This window comes from Pan troglodytes, chromosome 2 (assembly GCF_028858775.2).
Source record: "Pan troglodytes isolate AG18354 chromosome 2, NHGRI_mPanTro3-v2.0_pri, whole genome shotgun sequence".
Classification (NCBI taxonomy): domain Eukaryota; kingdom Metazoa; phylum Chordata; class Mammalia; order Primates; family Hominidae; genus Pan; species Pan troglodytes.
In genome coordinates, this window is record NC_086015.1 from 80,056,289 (window position 1) to 80,075,192 (window position 18,904).

Sequence of the window (18,904 nt, forward strand, 5' to 3'; positions counted from 1 at the left end):
CCATGGATTTGTGTTTTGAGCTGAGTTTCTTTGAGCAAATTTCTGTTCCAAATAGGCTTTAGAAGTTATGACAGAAACGGGACTGGGTCCAGAATCAGATTTGATCCAGTAGTTAACTGGCTTGAATCCAGTTCCAGTTAGAGGCCTCCTACATCTGACTGGGTCAGAAGGAAAGTGGAGTAAATGATAATATTGGAACGGTTGTAAAATTTGGCTTTTGGAAATTCACAGGGATTTTTGTGTTCTACCCCTTTGTTTCATTTTTCTCGCATGCTTAGGTAGGAAAAAAAAATCATTGGCTAAGTTAATCAAGGGAACCTAGGAGTAAAGCCAATATTTTAGGTAAAAATAGGATCCTTAATTTCTGGAAAACTAAGTTCCTTCTGGCTAATACATTAGGCCTGGGAAGCAGCGAAGTCTTACAGAAATGGCAAAATCTTACTAAAGATAACTTACAGTGGAACATTCCAAATGAATAATGCCCTGAAGTGCATTTAAAAATGAGGGCTCCCAAATTAGTCTCATCTAGGGATGCCTATTAATATGCAGAAGCTTCTAAAAAGATTTAGAGATGGCACGGCCCATCTGGGAGCAAGTTTGAGTCTTACCAGTTTGATACTGGATGCCAAGCAAAGTGGCTCATGTCTGTTTTGTCACATGTATTTTGCTCTGGACAGAATGAAAAATGTTAATTTGGTTACTCCAAGCAACCCCTTGAACAGCATCTTGCAAAGCTGAGTGGATTCTTCCTGTGGTTCCATGATTTTCCATTGTGATGCAGCTTGGACCCCAGAGCTATAATGTGGTGAGGAGGGCGACAGAGCAAGACGCTATCTTTAAAAAAAAAAAATGGGCAGGCGCAGTGGCTCATGCCTGTAATCCCAACACTTGGGGAGGCTGAGGCAGGTGGATCACCTGAGGTCAGGAGTTCAGGGCCAGCCTGACCAACAAGGAAAAACCCCGTCTCTACTAAAAACACAAAATTAGCTGGGCATGGTGGCGCATGCCTCTAATCCCAGCTACTCAGGAGGCTGGGGCGGGAGAATCTCTTGAACCCGGGAGGCAGGGGGTTGCAGTGAACTGAGATCACACCATTGCACTCCAGCCTGGGCAACAAGAGGGAAAATCCATCTCAAAAAAAAAAAAAAGAATAATAGATTTGTCTATAAGGTTTTATGAAAAATTGGGTGACATTTGGCTTTCTCTCTTTAAAGAAGATTTTCAGGTAATATTAAAAAATAATGAAAAATTTGTTTGCCTTGTAAATAAACTACCAAAAAAAAAAAACAGGAAAAACAAGAGGCAGATTGTTTGGGAAGGTAAGTCTTCCCTCTATCAATGAGTAAAGATTTTTGCCCTTTAAAAATTTTTTAAGTCATGATTTTAGGTAAATGAATGACTTACGGTGACCTGGAATTCTATTTCATAACATCAAGTGTTTAAACCTTTAATATATTTAATAGGCTTCCCAAAATCAAATTTCAACTTCAAAATTGTCTTCTCTGACCTCTAACTTTGGGATGCTACAGAGGCCCCTGAAGCACCCAAGAGAGAGGTAAACAGGACTATTTAACATGTTAAGTCACATGGGAAGCACTGTCAAAATAAAAAATAATGTTGAACCTTCTTCAGGTTATATTTAGTGTATGTCATCAATCCATTCTAAAATTGTATAGAATTTCTAAAATTCTTGTTTTTTTTGTTTGTTTGTTTGTTTGTTTGTTTTTTTCTGAGACGGAGTCTTGCTCTGTCACCCAGGCTGGAGTACAGTGGTGCGATCTTGGCTCATTGCAAGCTCCGCCTCCCAGGTTCACATCATTTTCCTGCCTCAGCCTCCCAAGTAGCTGGGACTACAGGCGCCCACCACCACGCCTGGTTAATTTTTGTATTTTTAGTAGAGATGGGGTTTCGCCGTGTTAGCCAGGATGGTCTTGATTTCCTGACCTCGTGATCCGTCCACCTCAGCCTCCCAAAGTGCTGGGATTACAGGCGTGAGCCACTGCACCTGGCCAGGATTTCTAAAATTCTAATATGTCTATATGCTATCTATCATAATTACCTGTTTTGTTTTGTTTTGAGACAGAGTTTCACTCTTGTCACCCAGGCTGGAGTGCAATGGTGTGATCAAGGCTCACTGAAGCCTCCACCTCCTGGGTTCAAGAGATTCTCCTGCCTCAGCCTCACAAGTACCTGGGATTACAGACACCTGCCACCACACCAGGCTAATTTTTTTTTATTTTTAGTAGGGACAGGGTTTTACCATGTTGGCCAGGCTGGTCTCAAACTCCTGACCTCAGGTGATCCACCTAGCTTGGCCTCCCAAACAGCTGGGATTACAGGCATGAGCCACCACATCCACCCTAATTATGGTTATTAAGTTATTGTAAACCACAGAAATAACCAAATTTCCTTGTCAATTGTCTTTAACTATAACTATTTAAAGTCATTTCCACAGTTAATTGCTTAATGGTGATGCAGTTTCTAAAAATTTCACAAGCATGCAAAATTCTAGAATATGGTGTCTCTTAGAAGATTCATGAAAGAATGAAAAGGACCCTGAAAAACACTCATGAACACAGGTTTCTAATAACTTTAATATCATGGGTAAATATTCCCCATAAGTTCCCCGATTCCCCAAGAACTGGACTGGTTAAGAATTCCCAAAAGTTACGCTGGGTGCAGTGGCTCACGTCTGCAATCCCAGCACTTTGGGAGGCTGAGGCCAGTGGATCACTTCAGGTCAGGAGTTTGAGACCAGCCTGGCCAATGGTGAAACCCTGCCTCTACTAAAAATACAAAAATTAGCCGGGTGTGGTGATGTGCACCTGCAATCCCAGCTACTCGGGAGGCTGAGGAGGAGAATCGCTTGAACCCAGGAGGCGGAGGTTGCAGTGAGCCAAGATCGTGCCACTGCACTACAGCCTAGGTAACAGATGAGACTCTGTCTCAAAAAAAATAAAAAATAAAAAATTCCCAAAAGTTTAATAAAAAGACCAACTGGTTTATAAAACTGCTAACCCAAGTAAAACAAAAATTGAATACCAAGGAAATATTTTGCCAGATTTGCATGCTAAATCACCAATACTGAAATTGTTTAGATATATAATTTAAATAAACTCCATGGTCTAAGTCAAATTACCTATAACTCTTCAGTTACCAGTGCCATGCACCTAATTTGGAGAAACAGCTGGTATTCAAGAGGATGTAAGTCTAATGTTAATTAAGCACGGACTTATGAAGAACCAGGATGGCTGCCTTGTCCTTCTTAAGTCCTTAAAGCTTCTGTTGTTAAAAGTTCTGCATTCCATAACTCATCATGGAAAAGATAAAATGATCCAAATTAAATATATTGCTGTGGTGATTTCTAAATTGCTAAAATAGTTTATAACCAATGTTTGGTTTGTCAAACCTATATTCCTAGGAAAACAATCAAAACTTCAGGTACATTTGGTTACCCGATGGGCCATTTAAACATTTTATAAAGGGATTTCATTCAGTTTTCATTTTCAGTGCATGTTTTCTGATTGTATAAAAGCTCTTCCATGCAAGAAGGTTGATGTTGAAACAGTAGATTATTATGCTGAAGTGTATTTTCACCAGTAAAGAAAGCCTTTTATGGTTCACTGAGGACAGTCAACCCCTTCACAATCTAGAATCTGATGACTGGATCTTCTGAGAACATCAGAGAAGGACTGCCCTTGCCATCCACATGACAGCAAAACTTTAAAACCATAAACTTTGGGTTCATAGTCTCACAATTCAGAAGGGTCCCTCCACACTCGGAACCGTATACCCATTGGAACCCTTAAGGTAAAGCTAACAAGGGCAGTTTCTCCCCCAGAAGAAGATGGCATCCTTAATGTGAACAGCTTTTACCAAGATCACAGATCAAGACTTCTCTACTATCATGAGACTCTTATCTTAAGTATCTGTGCAGCTGCTAACACTTATGGCATATGGAGAAAACATGGGGTATTATAAAGATTTGGTTGTAGGGAATTAACAAAAAACCAACTTAGTTAAGCAAGTAAACTCTTTATCTAACTCATTCTTTAATCTATTTGATTTTAGGTGGTTTGATTTACAGGGACCCTGAGTAAGGAGCATATGCCAAATTCTTGGTGATATCCCAGCAGTCATAAGAGTCTCCCTGGTGCACTGTACTTCCTCAAATGTTTTAAGAGTTTGCATGCAGCCATGTCTAAAATGTCAAATGGTATCTCTTCAACTGGAATGACAAGAGATTTTAAAAAATGTGCAACTATAAGGACACTGTAACCTATGAGTGACATGCTAAACCAGAAACCCAAAACAATGGGAGTGACGTGCTAAAACCGGAACCCAAAACAATGGGAGTGACATGCTAAAACCGAAACCCAAAACAATGGGAGTGACATGCTAAACCAAAAACCCAAAACAATGGGAGTGACATGCTAAAACCGGAACCCAAAACAATGGCAGTGACGTGATAAAACCAGAAACCAAAAACAAATGGGAGTGACGTGCTAAAACCAGAAACGAAAAACAATGGGAGTGATGTGCTAAAACCGGAACCTAAAACAATGGGAGTGACCTGCTAAACTAGAAACCCAAAACAATGAGAGTGATGTGCTGAAACCAGAACCCAAAACATAAAACCGGAACCCAAAACAATGGGAGTGATGTGCTAAAACCGGAACCCAAAACAATGGGAGTAACCTGCTAAACTAGAAACCCAAAACAATAGGATTGACGTGCTAAAACCGGAACCCAAAACAATGGGAGTGACTTGCGAAAACCAGAACCCAAAATAATGGGAATGACGTGCTAAACCAGAAACCCAAAACAATGGGAGTGACGTGCTAACACCGGAACCCAAAACAATGGGAGTGACATGCTAAAACTGGAACCCAAAACAATGGGAGTGTCATGCTAAACCAGAAACCCAAAACAATGGGAATGACGTGCTAAAACTGGAACCCAAAACAATGGGAGTGACGTGTTAAAATGGAACCCAAAACAATGCGAGTGACATGCTAAAACTGGAAACCAAAACAATGGGAGTGACGTGCTAAAACCAGAAACCAAAGAAAATGGGAGTGATTTGCTAAAACCGGAAACCAAAAACAATGGGAGTGACGTGCTAAAACCGGAACCCAAAACAATGTGACTGATGTGCAAAAACCAGAACCCAAAACAATGGGAGTGACCTGCTAAACTAGAAACCCAAAACAATGGGAGTGATGTGCTAAAACCGGAACCCAAAACAATGGGAGTGACGTGCTGAAACCCGAACCCAAAACAATGGGAGTATCCTGCTAAACCAGAAACGCAAAACAATGGCAGTGACCTGCTAAAACCGGAACCCAAAACAATGGGAGTGACGTGCTAAAACCGGAACCCAAACAATGGGAGTGATCTGCTAAAACCGGAACCCAAAACAATGGGAGTGATGTCCTAGACCAGAAACCCAAAACAGTGGGAGTGACGTGCTAAAACCGGAACGCAAAACAATGGCAGTGACGTGCTCAACCAGAAACCCAAAACAGTGGGAGTGACATGCTAAAACCAGAAAACAAAACAATGGGAGTGACCTGCTAAAACCAGAAACCAAAAACAATGGGAGTGACTTGCTAAAACCAGAACCCAAAACAATGGGAGTGTCCTGCTAAACCAGATACCCAAAACAATGGGAGTGACGTGCTAAAACCGGAACCCAAAACAATGTGAGTGATGTGTAAAACCCGTAAACCAAAACAATGGGAGTGCCCTGCTAAACCAGAAACCCAAAACAATGGGAGTGACATGCTAAAACCGGAACCGAAAACAATGGGAGTGCCGTGCTAAAACCGGAACCCAAAACAATGGGAGTGCCGTGCTAGGAATCCAAAACAATGGGAGTGATGTGCTAAAACCAGAACCCAAAACGATGGGAGTGATTTGCTAAAACCAGAAACCTAAAACAATGGGAGTGATATGCTAAAACTGGAACCCAAAACAATGGGAGTGATGTGCTAAACCAGAAACCCAAAACAATGGGAGTGATGTGCTAAAACCGGAACCCAAAACAATGGGAGTGACGTGCTAAACCAGAAACCCAAAACAATGGGAGTGACGTGCTAAAACCGGAACCCAAAACAATGGGAGTGATGTGCTAAAACCAGAACCCAAAACAAAGGGAGTGTCCTGCTAAACCAGAAATCCAAAACAATGGGAGTGACATGCTAAAACCGGAACCCAAAACAATGGGAAACATGTGCTAAACCGGAACCCAAAACAATGGGAGTGATGTGCTAAACTAGAAACCCAAAACAACGGGAGTGACGTGCTAAAACCAGAACCCAAAACAATGGGAGAGACGTGCTAAACCAGAACCCAAAGCAATGGGAGTGACATGCTAAAACCGGAACCCAAAACCATGGGAGAGATGTGCTAAACCAGAACCCAAAGCAATGGGAGTGACGTGCTAAAACCGGAACCCAAAACCATGGGAGTGTCGTGCTAAACCAGAAACCCAAAACAATGGGAGTGATGTGCTAAAACCGGAACCCAAAACAATGGGAGTGACGTGCGAACACCAGAACCCAAAACAATGGGAGTGTCCTGCTAAACCAGAAACCCAAAACAATGGGAGTGACATGCTAAAACCGGAACCCAAAACAATGGGAGAGATGTGCTAAACCAGAACCCAAAACAATGGGAGTGACATGCTAAAACCAGAACCCAAAACAATGGGAGTGACGTGCTAAAACCGGAACCCAAGACAATGGGAGTGACGTGCTAAACCCAGAAACCCAAAAAATGGGAGTCACGTGCTAAAACTGGAACCCAAAACAATGGGAGTGATGTGCTAAACCGGAAACCCAAAATAATGGTAACTAAGGGTGGTGCTAAGGCCCTACATTTTGGTCACACTCTCAACTAAGTGAGAACTTGACTAAAGAGGAGGAATTTTTTTTTTCTGAGATAGAGTCTTGCTCTGTCCCCAGGTGGAGTGCAGTGGCAAGATCTTGGCTCATTGCAAGTTCCGCCTCCTGGGTTCAGGCCATTCTGCCTCAGCCTCCCAAGTAGCTGGGACTACAGGTGCCCACCACCACGCTCGGCTAATTTTTGTATTTTCAGTAGAGACGGGGTTTCACCGTATTAGCCAGGACGGTCTCAATCTCCTGACCTTGTGATCCACCCACCTCGGCCTCCCAAAGAGCTGGGATTACAGGTGTGAGCCACCACGCCCAGCCAAAAGGAGGAATTTTTTAAGCAAAATTATGAGAGGCCATTGTTTTAAACTAAGCTCATGCAATAGGTTCCAACAGACCAAACCAAACCAAAATGGAGTTACTCATGCTAAATGTAACATAATCAAACTAAGACTTTAGGGAAACACATAAATCCTAGAACAAACCAGGTTTTGTTTTTCTCCTGTAAACAGGACGTTCCAGCATAAGAAGGTACCTTCTACTCAAGTCCTTGGTCCACCTTTTCAAAACTCACTGGTCTATTTCCCAGTGGGTTTCTAAAGCAAGTAAGTACATTTGCAATGGTAATAGTGACACCAGTGACTGAAGTTTTGGCCAATCTCTCAAAATTGAGAAAATAACCACAGGGAAGGAATTGTTAAAGTGAACTAAGTATGGCCTGAGAAGGACTCCATAATTCCATATATGAGTCCTTGTGGATGAACTGCAACCTACCTTAATAGGTAGACAAGAATGAAAACCTAACTTGAGAGTATGCACCTGGAACAACAGCTGCGTCTTGGCCAATCCCAGTGGCCAAACTTCAACCACTCAGGCACTGCCAAGTGTTCAAACTGTGTTCAAACAAGGCAAATGCTGAGTTGTTTCTGTACCTCACTTCTGATTTCGGTATGCCACTTCCCTTTTGTCTATAAATCTTCTTCCACCACATGACTGTGCTGGAGTCTCTGTGAATCTGCTGTGTTTCTGGGGACTCTCCGATTCATGAATCGTTTATTGCTCAACTAAACTCCTTTAAAGTTTTTCTTTTAACAGAACTAACACAGAAGAATTTCCAGATCATGAACAGACATTTTGTAATACCCAAAGTTGTGTTAACATGAATAGACTCTTCCTTAGATACCTAACCTTATTTTTAATATGAATAGACTCTCCCTTAGCTGAGAAAACCGGACAAACTCCATTTGGCTCCTTCATTTACAAGACATCAAGGGCTCCTTACCCACTCCTTTTCCTCAAGGACTTTAACTTGTGCAAGCTGACTTTCAACATATCAAAGACTGCAATTAACTGATAAGCGCTGAGGCAAGCGATGTCTGCAGTTCCCAGCAATTTACTCAGAGATAGTATCATAAAGCCCGCACATTTGTCCGGCAGCTAACGCCCAGAGCCCCCTCACCTATCACTTTGTGGTGAATTTAAAGCCCCTGCACCGGGAACAGTTTGTTTTCCTGTAACCATCTGTCTTTTTAACTTTTTTGTCTGTTTTTTCTTCTGTAAAGTTGCTGCAGCTAGAATCCCCCCTCCCCTCTCTAAACCAAAGTATAAAAGAAAATCTAGCCTCTTCTCCGGGGCCGAGAGAATTTCGTGCGTTAGCCGTCTCACAGTCGCCGGCTAATAAAGGACTCCTGAATTCGTCTCAAAGTGTGGCGTTTCTCTCTAACTCGCTCGGATACGACAGTTTCAACTATGGTAGAAGACTCGAGTAAGGCAAACACAGTCCCCCTAAATTTGACTATTATTTAGGTTAATGGTGAGTTTAGAAGAAATAAGTTAGGACTACACAGAGTGGGCTAAAGTGCAAATAAACACTGGAAGTATTTCCCAGAAAATATCACTTTGAACAGGCTGCTGCACACCCTGCATGTAGAGATAAACTAAGATAAAGGTGTGGAGAGTTATTTAAGGATCTGTGGTTAACTCAGTTCTCAAGATGTTCCGGGTTTCATCCATGAATCAAGGAGGACCTCCCAAAAGCTGTTTGGGACCACACTCTTTGAGCAAGGAGCATACCTTACGATGGAAGCTGTGCTTTAGCAGCAGATGACCATTTCCACTGCACAACATGCTGTGCTTTAGCGGAAGATGACTGTTTCCACTGCACAACACTACAAGTGTTTACTGCCAGGCTGGTGTGAAATATGTTCCACCACAGCAAGGAGCATACCTTATGATGGAAGCTGTGCTTTAGCGGCAGATGACCATTTCCACTGCACAACACACTGTGCTTTAGCGGCAGATGACCATTTCCACTGCACAACACGCCGTGCTTTAGCGGAAGATGACCGTTTCCACTGCACAACACTACAAGTATTTACTGCCAGGCCGGTGTGAAATATGTTCCAGCACATAACCTATGTCACCACTGAAGGTGGTGGTTCAGACTTGGTGCACGCAAGCTTTCCTGTCCCACAAGAACACAGCATGCTCTCTTCTCGGGTTCCATTCCAATCACGTAACAACCATGACTGCCTTTTTTGTCACTGCATCAGAAAGATCAGAGGAAAATTTGCACTCAACTTAGACAACTCTAAGCTCTTATAACCTGTCTATATCTACAGGTCAGCTTTATCTTAATTTATGTATATTTCCTTCAACCTGAGTTTTACTTATTTCCACTTTTCCTTTTTAATTCACAGACACCCATAAACTCAGAAAACACAGTGTAAAACAAAGTGAAGAAAAAATAAACAACTCACCAGAGATTTATTCGTTTCTTGTAGCTCTTGGAAACACCCAGAGGACACTGGAAACATAGCTGGGAGAGAAGGCAAATGACGTGAATTAAGGAGAGAACTGGTGTGGTGTGGTCCCAGATTCTTCTGCCCAACACTCTAGACACATTACCTGGAAAAGCCCTCCTCCCTCCTGAAAAAGAAAAACTTTCCCATGGGAGAAGAGTCCTTCAAGCCTCATTAGGGGCAGCAAAGACTCAAGATAAGATACATCTACAAGTACATTAATTGGTAGACATTAGATGCACAATTTATTTTGAATAAAAATATGTATTACCTACTAATTTAGCAACAATATTACCTAAAGATATAATCTAATAATTTAATACAAAGAAACATGATAAGTTCACTAAAATAAATGTTATAGAAATATACTGGGCTGTATTAACTATTTTCCTATTAATATGTGGATTCCACAAATAACTTCATATGAGTGTTCCCATGACAGTACATCTTGCTTTTCTATACCTGAACATCATGGAAAGTGCATCTTGCAACCCAGCAATTTTGGCCTACAATTACTTTTTTTTAAATGTACATAATATGTATTTCCTGCAGTACACCATTCTACTCATGTTTCCCAATAACACCTTTCCCTGTATCCAAGCCCTCATATTATGCTCTGACAATAAATTGGGCTTTTCCATCTGACTTGTCCAGTGAATGGACAATGGAAAATGTGATGCAAATATCCATTGGTTCTTGCCTTTTTGGACACAGTCATATTGTGAGGAGGTCTGGAGCTACCCTGGTGGAGACACAGGGCCTAGCCAAGAGTCACCACAAGCCGCCAGATTGTGAAGGAAACTATCTTAAACCAACCAGGCTCAGTCAAGGCACCAGGTGACCAAGGCCTCTTTTGTGATCCAGGCAACGTAAATATATCAACTACCCAGCTGAACCCACCACACCAAAATGCAGATCCACAGAACTTCAAACAAATAAAATGGTGGTTGTTTTTTATAAGCCAGTAAGGTTTAATTAGTTCCTTAAACAGCAAGTATTAACTGTTACACCTAAGTGAACAGAATTCAATATGTTTTTAACAAAATTACGTAGGGGGAGAAAGTCTTAAATTACAAATCAAATACAATCAACAGAACTTCACAATCTAATGCTAAAGCTAAATTTGGTGATGGACTAGGTTTAATATACCTCAAACGCTGGAAACAACGAGGAAAGGCTGAAGGAATGGGACCGTGTTTGGAGAGTATTTTAATCTTCTCAGGTATGACAGGTCACTCCTGTACCCCAGACCACACTTTCAGGCCCCTTCAAATAAGGAATATTTCCTAGGTCCTTGCCTGTTCTTCTCAGCCGAATTCACCTCAACCTTCTGAAAGTTCGTCCAAACCTTCCACTGTCACCTAGTCTTTGCAAATCTTGTGCATTCTAGGGAGTAGAATTAATATTTCCCGAGCGAGGAAAACTGAGATCTTCACCTGTGACCTTTTATCCTCCTCTGAAGCACCAGTGAGAGGTTAGACCAGAGGGCTGTTCTTTCAAGTGCGCTTCTTATTCATAGGGAACCCTCCCTTTCAAACTTTATAACACACGGTTAAGACTGAAGTACCCTTAAGGCTGAAGACCATCATCCAGTACCCCATCTCCCTCGCGGCATCAGTGAGTTCTTCCCTGGAAACTAGGTCTCGTATAAACTTCTGTAAACGCAACCCAGGAGGACTAGGCAGGTCACACAGTGAAGGAGGGAACCAGAAACTTCACTTGCTAAAGAGACACCGGGAAACCCAACTAATACAAACGCCCAGTTTAAGACTCGAGGCGCACGCGTTTCGCACTACTCCTCTGGGAATGGGGAACGTCTCCCGAGAACTGTGTGTTAGCACTGGGACAGATGGGCAAACTGAGCGTCATGCGGGTTGGTAACTGGGTCCCTCAGTGGCAGGACAGAAGCGCAGCCTGCAGACTCCGGGCCCAGGGCCACCGGCCTCGCCTACCCGCTCCTGCGCCTCTAGAACCCGCTTCACTGCCGGGATCCCACGCCTGTCCTCCCAGCCCTCGCCAGGGTCCGCGGCCCGCACCTGCACTTCAGGCCCTGCCCGCCCGCGATGCGCCCACGCGTCTGCTCCCACAACTGGGGAACACTGGTCCGGCCCCCCGGGATCCCTCGAGGCCCACGGGTTCCTCTTCGCCCTCGCACCGACCCGCAGGGACATAGAACCAAGCCCCAGGCTGGCCCAGCTACAAGACCGCCTCTGGGTGCCGCACTTCCGGAGGAAAATGGCGGAGTGGGCGGGGCGGCGCATGCGCAGAGAGAAAAGCTGGTTCCCAGGGTCCTTGATGGTAACATCATTGGAAGGTGACACTACATTTCCCATGAGGCTCTGCGGTCCCCCGTTAGGAACCCACGCCGGACATTCTGTTTTGCCCAGCAGTGAGTCCAGTTACCCAGAGACCCGGACTTAATGGATCAGGACTGGTCCCTACCCAGGTGACACAGATGTGGCATTCTGGTTCTTTATTAAATCCTGGTTTCACAGCCTGGGACATTGTGAAAATAATGGAGAAATTTCAATAGAGGCCAATTAGTCTATGCTATTAATGAGTAACTTTTTTTTTTTTTTTTTTTTGAGACGGAGTCTCACTCTGTCGCCCAGGCTGGAGAGCAATGGTGCGATCTCGGCTCACTGCAACCTCCGCTTCCCGGGTTCAAGCGATTCTCCTGCCTCAGCCTCCTGAGTAGCTGGGATTACAGGCGCGCGCCACCACACTCGCCTAATTTTTGTATTTTTATTAGAGACGGGGTTTCACCATGTTGGTCAGGCTGGTCTCGAACTCCTGACCTCGTGATCCGCCCTCCTCGGCCTCCCAAAGTGCTGGGATTACAGGCGTGAGCCACTGCGCCCAGCCCTCAAGTCTATTTTTTATAAATGCATTCGAAAGCATGAAAAAAATCATGTCTCTATTTTACTTTAAAATTTTAAAAACACAACTAATGAATATGGTAATTCTCTTCCAATCCGTTATCTTTTCTCTCACTAAACTAATTTATAAGCCTTCAATTTACACAGTTACAAAAAATGCTCTAGTGCATATACTGGGATAAAATAACAGGGTCATAAGACAGGTGCACTCCATAATCTTTGTGACAACTTACACTTCCAGTGTCTGATAAATATTTGCCCATAAACTCCCACGTTTCATCCATCCACCAATCAATCAAATCTAGCTATCTTTGTTTATTTATTGTGAGAAAGACCTGAACTTTGCCTTTCCTTCCCTGATTTCTGCCACAAACTAGGCAAGGATTTCTGCCTAGGGGTTTCTCAGAGCTCCGGCTACCACCGAGGTTCCTAACAGGGAAACGCAGGCTTGAATGCTCAGGGTTGATGTGGGAGTGCGTGTGAAACGGGGGTGGGGTGAAAGGGCAGTGAAGTTTGTAGGTGGGCAGATGGGGGTGTGAAGGGCTTTCAGGTAAGAGGCACGCAGGAGACTGGGAGAGGCAGCGAAAGCACCTCACGCCTCAGATCACCAGAAGACGCTCCCACCAGCGCCGTGACAGTTTGCCAATGCCACGGCAGCACGGGAAGTCCCCACCCCTTGCCATGGAAACAGCTGGAAGTTACTGCCCATTTCTAGCTATTTCTGAATAACCCGCCCCTTAATTAGCATGCCATTAAAAGTGAATTATAAAAATGACTGCAAGCCACCCCCAGGCTGCTACTCTGGGAGCACAACCCACGGAGGGCTCCCTGCCCTGCAGGAGTGGACGCAGGGCTGTAACACCGCCAGTGCCTCCGTAGAGCTGCTTTCTTCCACCACAGGCTTGCTTTTGGATTCCTTCCTGAGCGACGCCAAGAACCTGCCCTTCCTCAGTGTGACTCTTGCCTAAAACCTATCCTTGGTTTTCTCTTTTCCTAAGCATGCCCTGACTTGTTCTTTCATCTCCTCTGATCTTGGAATTGCTCCTCAGTGACTCTATTCTGCAGATCCAGAAAACTCAACCTTAATCTTCCCAGAGCCCTGTTGTCTCCAATATCGGAATCTCTAGCCTTGCTTTCTCAGACGCCTAGATTACAGGCCTCTCTCTTGAACACCTATTGGTATGGTATCTGGGGATCCTTTAAATACACGATGATTGGCAGGGGTTACATAGCGGAAATCAGTGCCTGACAATTTGCCTTCCAGGATATGGACTGTCATTCCCTCTCTTCGTGGGCCTCAGTCTCTTATCCATAAAAGTAGAGATTGTAATACTCATTTGAATTGCAGATACCTCAACTCGAACCCACCTAATATAATGTAAAAGCCAAGACTGCAACCCCTTTCCTCACCCCGTGAAGGTAAAGTCCTCAGAGCCAAGGAGAGAAGGCTCAGGGATGGTACCTGGGTGTCTCCAACGCTAACCATGTATTGCAGTTTTTAGTGTTCAAGTTTAAGCTTCCCCAGCTTTAATTCTATTGTAACAAGATTTATTTTTGTAATTCCATTTTTGGATTCTTGATTTCTTGGTAAAGAAATACAGTTATTTTTGTATACCAATCTTATATAGTGTTACATTCTTAAATTTGTTCATGAGTCCTAATACTTTTTAGTAAATTTCTTACGATTTTCTAAATGCAAGATCATGTCATCTGTACATAAAGATAACTGTACTTCTTCCTTTCCAATCTGGATGCCGTTTATTTATTTACGTTGCCAAGTTGTCCCAGCTACCACTGTTATCAAGTAAAAGGGTCTCACTGCCCAAAGCACTAGAAGCCGGTACCATGACACTGAGTTTTCGAGAAAAGAAAAAGTTTAAAGTCAAACCAAAACCTATGGGGTACAGGCCGGGCACAGTGGCTCATGCCTGTAATCCCAGCACTTTGGGAGACCGAGGCGGGCGGATCGCGAGGTCAGGAGATCGAGACCATCCTGGCTAACACAGTGAAACCCCATCTCTACTAAAAATACAAAAAACAAAAGTTAGCCGGGAGTGATGGCGGGCGCCTGTAGTCCCAGCTACTCGGGAGGCTGAGGCGGGAGAACGGCGTGAACCCGGGAGGCGGAGCTTGCAGTGAGCCGAGATCACGTCACTGCACTCCAGCCTGGGCAACAGAGCGAGACTCCGTCTCAAAACAAAAACAAAAACAAAAACAAAAACAAAAAACCTATGGGATACAGTAAAAACACTACTACAGTACTAAGAGGTAAATTTATAGCAAAAAGCACCTACATCAAAAAAAGTAGAAAATTTCAAATAAACAACCTAATAATGCATCTTAAATAATTAGAAAAGCAAGAGCAAACCAAAACCAAAATTAGTAGAAGGAAACACAGCAAAGATCAGAGCAGAAGTAAATGAAATTTAAATTTAAAAATATAAAATATCAATGAAATGAAAAGTTAATATTTTTTAAAAGACCAACAAAATCAACAAACATTTAACCAGACTAAGAAAAAAGAGAGAAGACTCAAATACATAAAACCAGAGATTAAAAAGGAGATACTACAACTGATACTGTGGAAATTCAAAGAATCATTAGAAACTATTATGACTGACTATATTCCAATAAATTGAAAAACTTGGAAGAAATGGCCAGGCACCGTGGCTCATGCCTGTAATCCCAACACTTTGGGAGGCCAAGGCAGGTGATCACCTGAGGTTAGGAGTTCAAGACCAGCCTGGCCAACATGGTGAAACCCCATCTCTACTAAAAATACAAAAATTAGCCAGGCATGGTGGCATGCACCAGTACTCCCAGCTACTCCAGAGGCTGAGGCAGGAAAATCACTTGAACCTGAGAGGCAGAGGTTGCAGTGACCTGAGATTGTACCACGCTCCAGCCTGGGTGACAGAGCAAGACTCCATCTCAAAAAAAAAGAAAACAAAGAAACAACCAAACAACAAACCTAGAAGAAATGGATAAATGAAATTGAAGCCATAATAAAACATCTCCTAGCAAAGAAAAGCCTGGATCCAATGGCTTCACTGGCTTCACTGATTAATTTCACCAAACATTGAAGGCAGAATTACTATCAATCCTACTCAAACTATTCCAAAAAACAGAGAAGGCTGTAGTATTTCCAAACTCATCCTATGAAAAAGACCATTCATCATGTCTAAGTGGGATTTATCCCGAGGATGCCAACATGGTTCAACATATGCAAATCAATCAATGTGACACACCATATCAACAGAATGAAGGACAAAAACCATATGATAATTTCAATTGGTGCTGAAAAGCATTTAATAAAATCCAACATCCCTGTGATAAAAAGAAACCCTCAAAAAAAACTAGATATAGAAGGAACATACCACAACACAATAAAAACCATATGCAACAGACCCACAGCCAGTATCATCCTGAACAGGGAAAAGCTGAAAGCCTTTCTTCTAAGATCTGGAACAAGACAAGAATGTCCACTTCCAACACTGTTACTCAACATAGTACTGGAAGTCCTAGCTAGAGCAATTCAGACAAGAGAGAAACAATAAAAGGGATCCAAATTGGAAAGAAGTAAAATTATTACTGTTTTCTTGTTTGCAGATGATTTGATCTTATATTTGGAAAAACCTAAGGACTCCACCAAAAAACTATTAGAACTGATCAAAAAATTCAGAGTCACAGGATACAAAATCAAACTACAAAAGTCGGTAGCATTTCTAAATGACAAAAATGAACAATCTAAAGAAGAAAATCAAGAATGTAATCCCATTTATAATAGCTACAAATAAAATAAAATATCTGGGAACAAACATAACAGAAGAAGTGAAAGATCTCTACAATGAAAACTATAAAACATCGATGCAAAAAAATTAAAGAGGACACCAAAAAAAAATGGAAAGATAGTCCATGTTCATTGATTGGAAGAGTAAATATTGTTAAAATACCCATACTTCACAAAGCAATCTACAGATTCAATGCAATCTCTATTGAAATACCAATAACACTCTTCACAGAAATAGAAAACAAATCCTAAAATTTATACGAAACCATAAAAGACCCAGAATACCGAAAGCCATCCTGAGCAAAAAGAACAAAACTGGAAGAATCACATCACCTGACTTTAAATTATAGTACAGAGCAATTGTAAACAAAACAGCATGGTACTGGCATAAAACAGACACATAGACCAATGGAACAGAATAGAGAACCCAGAAATAAATCCATACATTTACAATTAACTCATTTTCAATGAAGGTGCCAAGAATATACATGGGGGAGAGGACAGTCTCTTCAACAAATTTTGCTGGGAAAACTAGATATTCATTGGCAGAAATTTTTTTTTTTTTTTTTTTGAGATGGAGTCTAGCTCTGTTGCTCAGGCTGGAGTGCAGTGGCGTGATCTGGGCTCACTGCAAGCTCCACCTCCTGGGTTCACACCATTCTCCTCCTCAGCCTCCCAAGTAGCTGGGAGTACAGGCGCCCGCCACCATGCCTGGCTAAATTTTTGTTTGTATTTTTAGTAGAGACGGAGTTTCACCGTGTTAGTCAGGATGGTCTCGATCTCCTGCCCTCATGATCCACCCACCTCGGCATCCCAAAGTCATTGGCAGAATAATTAAACTAGAACCCTCTCTTGCACTATATACAAAAATCAAATCCAAATGGGTTAAAGACTTAAATCAAAGACACGAAACTGCTGAAAGAAAACATTAGGGAAACTCACCAGGAAATTGGTCTGGGCACAGATTTCTTGAGTAATACTCCAAAAGCTCAGGCAACCAAAGCAAAAATGAACAAGTGGTATCACATCAAGTTCAAAGTTTTCTGCATAGTAAAGAAAACAATGGGCAAAGTGAAAAGACAATCCACAGAATGGAAGAAAATATTTTCAAACTATATATCTGACAAGGGATTAATAACCAGAATATATAAGGAGCTCAAACAACTCTATAAGAAAAAAACTAACAATCCAATTATTTAAATGGGCAAAAGATCTGAACAGACATTTCTCAAAAGAAGGCACACAGCTCAGGTGCAGTGGCTCACACCTGTAATTCCAGCACTTTGGGGAGCCAAGACAGGTGGACCACTTGAGCCCAGGAGTTCAAGACCAAACTGAACAACATAGCAAATAATTTTAAAAACTACCTGGGCATGGTGATGCATGCCTGTGGTCCCAGCTACTCAGGAGGCTGAGGTGGGAGGATTGCTTGAACCCTGGCAGTCAACACTACATTAAGCCATGATCATACTACTGCTCTCCAGCCTGGGTGACAGAGTGAGACCCTGTCTCAAAAAATGAGCAAAAACAAAAAAGAAGATACATAAATGTCAAATAGGGATATGAAAAGATGCTCAATATCATTGATCATCAGAGAACTTGAAATCAAAACTACAACAAGATATCATCTTACCCCATTAAAATGGCTTTTATGCAAAAGACAGGCAATAACAAATGCTTGCAAGAACGTGGGGAAAAGGGAACACTCTTACTCTGTTGGGGGAAGGTAAATTAGTACATTCACTATGGAGAACAATATGGAGGTCCCTCAAAAAATTAAAAATAGAACTATCATATGATCCAGCAATCCCACTGCTGAGTATATACCCAAGAGAGGGAAAATTAGTATATCAAAGAGATATCTGCATTCCCATATTTATTTCAGCATTATTCATAATAGCCAAGATTTGGAAGCAACCTAAGTGTGCATCAACAGATGAAGGGATAAAGAAAATGTAGTACATATACACAATGGAGTACTCTTCGGCCATGAAAAAGAATAAGATTCTGTCATTTGCAACAACATGGATGGAACTAAAGGATATTATGTTAAGTACAATGAGCCAGGCACAGAAAGACAGACTTTGCATGTTCTCACTCATTTGTGGGAGCTAAAAATTAAAACAATTGAACTCATCAAGATAGAGAGTAGACTGAGAGTTTCCAGAGGCTGGGAAGAGTAGCGGTGTTACGGGATCTTTGGAGTGTTACTTTTCTGGACAGAAACCTCTATGGCTGGTGGCACCTTTGCCTGCATTTTGCTGGGCCCCGCCCACTCAGCCTGGCAGGCTGTGCTCAGCTCATGCTACCAGGTTGGATCCCATGCCTGCCAAGGGAGACTGCATGGAGTGGCAAGGGGTGTGTGAGTGAGCATGGGGTCTGGCCACTGTGCAGTCAGACTTGCTGGCTGCTGCAGTGGGGCAGGTGGCTCCAGGTGCCAACACGGGTGCCAGCTCTCCACAAGGCTGTGGCTGGACCACGGGCACCGCAAGCAGCTTCCACAGCTGGCACACTGGGAACACAGTGGCACCCAGAAGC

The 18,904-nt window shown here is 42.7% G+C and overlaps 1 protein-coding gene across 1 annotated transcript in view; it reads right to left on the bottom strand.

Annotated features, from left to right (window-relative positions):
- The window catches only part of ZNF717 (zinc finger protein 717), a 52,243-nt gene extending 40,346 nt beyond the window's left edge, over nucleotides 1–11,897 (bottom strand). Inside the window, 3 exon segments of the mRNA XM_054680803.2 lie at nucleotides 9,656–9,714; nucleotides 10,847–10,874; nucleotides 11,734–11,897. Coding sequence (XP_054536778.1) covers nucleotides 9,656–9,712 — 57 coding nt within the window. The 5' untranslated portion in view covers nucleotides 9,713–9,714; nucleotides 10,847–10,874; nucleotides 11,734–11,897.
- Nucleotides 11,898–18,904: the final 7,007 nt, after the last annotated feature.